The following is a 7352-nucleotide window of genomic DNA, read 5'->3' on the forward strand; positions in this document are numbered from 1 at the left end:
TGGCATCTTTGTACATGAAGTGCTGCCATCTTCTGTTTAAGTCTCTTATTGCACTCTTCAATCCTGCTACTTATTCCTGCGTCTTTTGGGATCTTACAAACCTTCAAACGATGCGTCGACTATTAAATTAGTTGTTGACGATTTTGATAGTCGACGTAATCGTGACTAGTCGACTAATCATGGCAGCCCTAACACCTTCCTGATTTCCTTTTTTAGTATGTTTGTCACATTTAAATGTTTCAGATCATCAAACAAATTTACATTTTAGACAAAAATAAGTAAACACAAAATGCAAAATGTTTCTAAATAAAGGTCTTTATTGAGGGTGGGGCAAGGGTCTTCTGATGAGACAAAAGGTGAAGTTTTTGGAAGATGTGTGTCCCATTGCATCTGCTTAGACAGATTGGAATCAGAGGACAGGCGCAATGGCAGGCTATAAGAGAATTCGCTAACATTGCTGAGAAGACCACAAGACTGGCTGTGGTTAAAGAGGGCTGACATCACTTGGCCTGCTAAGGCAGTCAGCTAACCGTGACACACATGCCAAGGATTGATCAACCCACGGTGGGTCTACCTCAGCAGAGGGTTCCAAAAGGGTAGAAAACCTAACACTAGAAATTTTATGATGATAAACCCAAACCCCAGTTGACTGGTACAGCTGTTTCAGGGCATTCTGGGCGCTGTGCAGTTAACCTTATGGCAGTGAAAACTAACGGAGGAATAAAAAAAATGTTCTGCTCTTCTTTCCTCTCTTTTTCTCTTCTCTGGGATACAGTGGGGAGGTAGAGCATACAACCCGATCCGGCAGGAAGGTGTGGGATGCCAGATCGGCTCTCAGCTCTCTTATCTTGTGTCTTTTGTCTTACTTCTCTCTTTATCGCCTTTTCTATCCCTTTAAAGAAGTGAGGCTCCTTAAATATCAAAGAGGTAAGTATTACTTCTCATTTTGCAGTGAATTGATGGAAGAAAATAAATTGTGGAAATTAAACAGAATATAGTGGAAGAGAAATAACAATTTAACATAAACCAGTGACACACTCCGGGGCCTGATCAGCCCTGGTAGGGCCTCCTGGATCAGAGTGTCTAGTGATAATGATCGAAACACCCAATGAATCCAAAGTCCGCTACTGATGATGTGTCCCAAAATTTCAATACTATAATCTAGATCAGATCTCTAATCCCTATGCCTAACCAAGGAAGGTAAAAAGAAACCAAAAGAACAGTTTGTGGCAAAAGACAGAAACACCCTGTGAGGTTGAGGCACACGATGTGTCCCTCTGGTAAAGTTAAAGTTAGGAGAGAGTATGACCATGCAGCGTTTCAAGCTTGGAAGTACAGACAGTCCTTTGAGTTTGAGTGACAAAAACGTGTACACTCTGAGTGGGAAGAAAACTTCTTTCTTAGAACAGTGTTTTCCTCGTCGCACGCCACGTAATAAATACTCACAAAAAATGGCAGCCCTTACAACTTGTATCTAAAAATTTATAGTTTCATGCATCGGTCAAAACACTCGACTCCAGGTACACGATAGCTCAAAAAAATTCACACAACTCGAGTTGCCCAAGATTCACAGAATTTAGAGAAAAAACACTATTTTGTGATATATATGGTTATCGGGATGAGAAACATCTTATATGAGATGGTTATGAGATTTTGGTCATATCGCAGAACCGTAGTCCCACTCCTGCTGAACAGGTGAAAATAGACGTAAGAGTTACAGAACTTAGTGCCGCTGAATGTTTGATTTTATTTCTTTATTTCTTTATTTCTGTTGTCAAATTTGCAATAAAGAAATTAGAGCTCTTTTCTTTCCGATTCAGAGATGGTCTTTCCCTTTTCACGTAAATGTCCTCCTTGACTCTGCGCTCAAACCAGCGTTCCTTCCTGTCCAGGATGTGTCCTCATCATTGAAAGTCCTGGCCTGACGAGGTAGGTCTTCTGTGTTGTGCTATCTGCTTCTTCCGAGGTTGTTTGGTTTCCCCGATGTATAAATCCTGGCAATCCTCCTGGCACTTAACAGCGTACACTATGTTACTCCATTTGTGTCGGGGGACCCGATCCTTGGGGTGGACCAATTTTTGGCACAGCGTGTTTTGGGGTTTAAAAGCCACAGAGACCTGGTGTTTAGATAAAATGCGTCTCAGCTGTTCCGATACTCCTGACACGTACAGGATCACTATAGGTTTTCACATAGGCAGCAGTTGTCCTTCTCTCCTGGATCGGCGGAGCTTTCTTTAGGAGCCTTCCCAGCTTTGACAAAAGTCCAGCTGGGATAACCACATTTACTCAGGGCCTTCTTGATGTGATGTTCTTCTGCCTCCCTGTCCGCTGTGTCAGTGGAGATGGTGTTTGCTCTGTGTTGTAGCATCCTGATGACACCCAGTTTATGCTCCAGTGGATGATGAGAGTCAAACCTTAAATACTGATCCGTATGTGTAGGTTTACGGTACACATCAGCTTTTAGATGTCCCCCATTACTGATGGAAATCTCATAGTCTAAGAAGGCTAACCTGCCACTGTTCATATCCTCCCTGGTGAATTTGATGTGTCGGTCCACCGAGTTAATGTGATCCGTGAATTGTGGTATGTCCTGAGATTTGATTTTCACCCAGGAGTCATCCACATACCTGAACCAATGGCTTGGTGGTGTTCCAGGGTAGGATAGCAAACCCTTCTTTTCCACTTCTTCCATGTACAAGTTGGCCACAATGGGTGAAACTGGGGAACCCATGGCACACCCATGTTTCTGCCTGTAGTACTGACCCTTGTATGTGAAGTAGGTTGATGCTGAAGGTGGTCCTGTTGCTGAGGTCGGGGTCATCGTGTAATCTCTTACGAACTATCTCCAACGCTTCCGTGACTGGGATGCAAGTGAAGAGAGACGTAACATTGTACGAGACCATAGTTTCATCTGCCTCCATAATGACATCTCTCACCTTCTCAACAAAATCCAGGGCGCTCTAGTTGTGGTGTTCAGAGCTGCCTACCAGCGGGTTGAGGATCAAAACCACAATCTTGGAGATGTTATAGGTGATCATACAGACAATCGGTCTTAAAGGTGCACCCTCTTTGTGTATCTTGTAATACTAACTCTTCTGTATTTTTCATTTTTGTTGTTGTTGTTGTTTTTTGTGACACGATATTGTCCGAGTGGCAGCACTTATGGTTTAGGAGAATACTGCAACAGCGGATATAAATGGCTGCATCTGTGTGACAATAATGGTGCAGCCGTGAGCGAAGAGACCAGTGTGGAGGGTATATTTGCACCTTACCATTACTAATGTTAAGAAACTTTGCAGATATGTCGCCAAAGGTTTTATTGTTCTTAATTGTAGAGCTAAATTTGCATTGCTAAATAAATAAGCGAGATTAACCACAGTACTTTTAAAACAGCCTTCGTAGCCTCGCTGTGATGTAATCACCCTTTAAACACGGCCTGCAAAGGAAGTGGGCCTAAATTGGGACACAGCTAGCAAGTGTAGCGGTACAGGCCAGGTTTGTTTTTTTCAACAATATATATTACTTATTTTATTTGGCTGCGGGCTTTTCTCTATTGATATTGGCTATTTGGATCAATGGATTTTTGCAAAGTTTATGATCTAATGCTGCATTCCATTTGAACTGGGAATGTGTGTGTTTGTGTCTGCCTGAGTACGCATGTGTGTGGTGGTGGTGGGAGTCAGGGCACTATATGCGACTATAAAATTGTTTAAATTACATATGAACAGTTAAATAAGCTTCCCCGTAATATCCCTCAGAGCTGTCTCCATCTTTTTTTTTTTAAATATGTGAAAGTAGTAGTTTTATACTTTTCTTTTATATCATGGTGTGGGTGGCTGTAGCTCAGGTGGCAGAGCAGGTCAGCCACTAATCAGAAGGTTGGTGGTTCGATCCCAGGCTGCCTCCTGGCTGCATGCCAAATATCCTTGGGCAAGATACTAACCCCATGTTTGCCTACTGGTGGTGGTCAGAGGGCCCGGTGGCGCCAGTGTCCGGCAGCCTCGCCTCTGTCAGTGTGCCCCAGGGCAGCTGTGGCTACAATGTGCTTACCATCGCCAGTGTGTGAATGGGTGAATGACTGAATGTAGTGTGAAGCGCTTTGGGGTCCTTAGGGACTAGAAAAGCGCTATACAAATGCAGGCCATTTACCATCATGCATATGTGCAACATCCGTGTTTACACATGCAGATTAATAGGTTTTTCAGAAATTTACTACAGAAAATATAACAAATGTAAAATCTTAAATTATTCCATGTATCTATTTATTGAATAAATAAACGACATTCAGCACTTTAGGTATGCCTATGTGATCAACATAGTGGGCCTTGTATAAGAACTGCCACACCAGCAGCTAAGAGTGATGGGGATTTGGTGTTGTGCCGAAAAGTGGTTTATCATATTTGCCAAAATGTTGATTGTCGGTATTTAAACGGTTGTAAATACAACAATGTAGATGCATAAAAATCCTTGCAAAACAGTTCATTTAAATTTTTTTAATATGTAGTCCCTTTGTAAATCCTGTTGACTGCAGACTGTTTATCAACATAAGCAAAGATATTTGGCATAAAAAAAACACAAACACATAGAACCGCCAGAAATCACTTTTTGGCAGACGATCACAAAAGAAGCTGCAACTGGCTGCATTTATGTGATATTGGAGACAGAAAGGTTGAGTACATAATTGGTAAAAAAAAAGAAAAAAAAGAAGAATAAATATATCAGAGCAGCGTAGGCAGAGGGTGCGCATTCGCTGTCTGCTCTACTCCAGGGTCTTGTCCGTCTGCCTGCTCTGTTGTCAGATGGAGGTAGTGTGCAAAGTATGTACAAAACGGGTCTGTGGGCCACTCGTGCTCATCTTCTTGTTGGTTTGTGAGCCAGCCAAAAGAGAGCGAAGTTAACATACCATCAGCTGAGGTGAAACCATATTAAAAATATCCAACTACAGTCTCTGGTTTTCAAGTATCATTATTATTATTATTATTATTATTATCATCATCATTGTTTAAAGTTTTTATTGCGGTTATCCTGTTCTTGTGAACTACCCTATGATACAGCCACTTGTCTGACCAATCAACTTGGCAATTGCTTATGCTTAATAATTTCCCCTCAACTATAAATCAGTGACTTTTCAGTTGTGGCCACATAGATTGTACCACTGTGAGAGGGGTGCTACAGAATAGTCTAAATGATAGCAGCTTTAATTTGTTCAACTATAAATCAATGATTTTTCAACCTGATGTGGTGATCTGGCCAACTATAAATAGATCAACAAGCAATAATAACGGGATTACTATAAATCAGTATTATTCCAATGTTATTACTATCGCACTGTAGGCTTTTTTAACGTTTATTTAAGATTTCTTTAGCATTAACATTTTAATCTTGATCATAATGAAGTTTTAGACCTTGAGAAAAATTAACATCTATTTATTTAACATGTTATCTGGTGTACGTCATCCGCGTCCAGCAACACGCAGGATCTTGGGGGACTGCACAGGAGGCACGTGTGAAAACCGCTCTCCCCCATCTGTGCAACCGAAAAGACGGACACATATAAACCCGCTTAATCTGCGTTTAAGGCAGGCAAGCCAAAAGAGACGAATCTTAGAAAAGACCCAGACTTCCCATCACTACCTCTTGGGTATGTGAAGGTGAGTCTACAAAAATGGTAAGTCTAATTTGTTTCAATAAAAAAACAAAAAAACAAACAAACCCCCCGCCCCAAAAAACAGAACAACAAGAACAACAAAAAGCCACCCAGTGTTGTAAGAAAATAAGTGTGCCTGCAAGACAACACAAACCATGACACGCAATGAGCAATGTAAGACGTCTTCCTGTTTTGGCGATCTTTGGAGCTGACCTGAGAGACAGCGAGAGACAGCGAGAGTAGCAGGTGCAACGTCTCTTCTTCCTTTTTACCGAAAATTTGTGACTTTCTCCTCTCTTTTATGATGGAAGAGAGCGAAGACAGAAAAGAAGGATATTACCAGGTCGCCAAGCGGCTCCGGACGGAACAAGAGACCGGTGTAAAAGAGCTAGAGGACGGGAAGGAGGAGGAGGATTCTGCCGCTGAGGAGGCAGCGGGGAACGGGTGCACTGAGAACCGCAGGAGCGGAGGGAAGGTGAGGCACACAATATTAATCCTTCTGTATCTAAATAAAATGTAAATATTTAACATTTTTTCATACGATTTACAAACAACTGGAAGGGTCTGAAAAATTATGTTAATGATTAAAATAGACAGCAAGAGAAATGAAAGAGTACAAAGTCAGAGTGGAATATAAATGAGTTTCTACATTTATTATTATCAGTCATTATTTACATAAACGGCGTAACTTTGGAACAAGTGGCAGTAACCCGTTTTCATCGTCACGACGATCACTAACGTGCTTAAGAAAAATGTGTTGGAAGTTAACCAGTCCGGAGCTTCGTGTTAACTCAGTTTAATTCATTTGTGATTTTATAATTCAGAACAGTCCACTCTCTTTGTATTGTAAGGTTAAAAACCAACAATATTATAGAAAACCCGCAGATGTACGCTATGAGCATATGTGGAGAGTGAGAAGAACTTTTAACAGGATGAGCACACCAGCCATACCATGTCCCAGACTGGTGGTTAGAAACTATTTAAAGATGAATCATTTTTTGAATTAACTGAATTGAATAAGTGCAAGAAAATGAATGGATGAATGGATATGTTAAAACTTTTTGTTCGCATTCTTCCTTCCTTTGAGCTCCATGGAGATCTTTATATGTTAACTTGTAGACGTGCATCCAGTCAGCAAGTGTACTCTGCATCATAACATACATGATGAGTAGTGTCCGTATTCCTGATTTACTCATGGATCTTTGCTGTTTCAGCCTGGATATAGAATCTGCACTGTAGTGTACATATTCCACCACTCTAGTGGCCTCCCCAGGCTTTCCTAGCGTCTTTTTCAGCAGTCACTTGAGGGACTGCTTTATCTACCAGTAGCTGGTGTTTTGCCCGTCTGGTGTTTCTGTCAGTTCCTTTCTGGGCCCTGCTCATATATTAAGCTATGTTGTTTTTAAGAAGACCATATCGTTCTAAGAACTATTACTATTTTTTATTACACACATTTGTTTAGCAGTTTATCAAACTTAGTCTGGACAGATCATTATTTTCCTCAAGCAAAATACCGTTATTGAGTTCTACCTCAAAGCTGTGGCTTCATACCGTAAAAAAACACATTAATTGAGTACTTATATTCAGATGATATAAGCAGCATATAGTCACCAGGGCTCGCAAAATCGCTAACCCGACGTCCCAGGGCTAGCGATTTTTCCAGTCGGGCTACCAAAATCTATCTCTACCCTGCCCGTCGGGCTAT

The 7352-nt window shown here is 41.3% G+C and overlaps 1 protein-coding gene across 2 annotated transcripts in view; it reads left to right on the plus strand.

The window, feature by feature from the left end:
- Positions 1-5791: 5791 nt before the first annotated feature.
- The window catches only part of hnrnpll (heterogeneous nuclear ribonucleoprotein L like), a 41884-nt gene continuing 40323 nt past the window's right edge, over positions 5792-7352 (plus strand). For both annotated transcript variants that reach the window (XM_005747107.1, XM_005747108.1), the window contains exon 1: positions 5792-6122. In XM_005747107.1, the coding sequence (XP_005747164.1) occupies positions 5949-6122 (174 nt within the window). In that variant the 5' untranslated portion in view covers positions 5792-5948. The remainder of the gene's footprint in view (positions 6123-7352) is intronic.

Source organism: Pundamilia nyererei, unplaced genomic scaffold (genome assembly GCF_000239375.1).
Source record: "Pundamilia nyererei isolate P.nyererei 1_Seehausen unplaced genomic scaffold, PunNye1.0 scaffold00189, whole genome shotgun sequence".
Classification (NCBI taxonomy): domain Eukaryota; kingdom Metazoa; phylum Chordata; class Actinopteri; order Cichliformes; family Cichlidae; genus Pundamilia; species Pundamilia nyererei.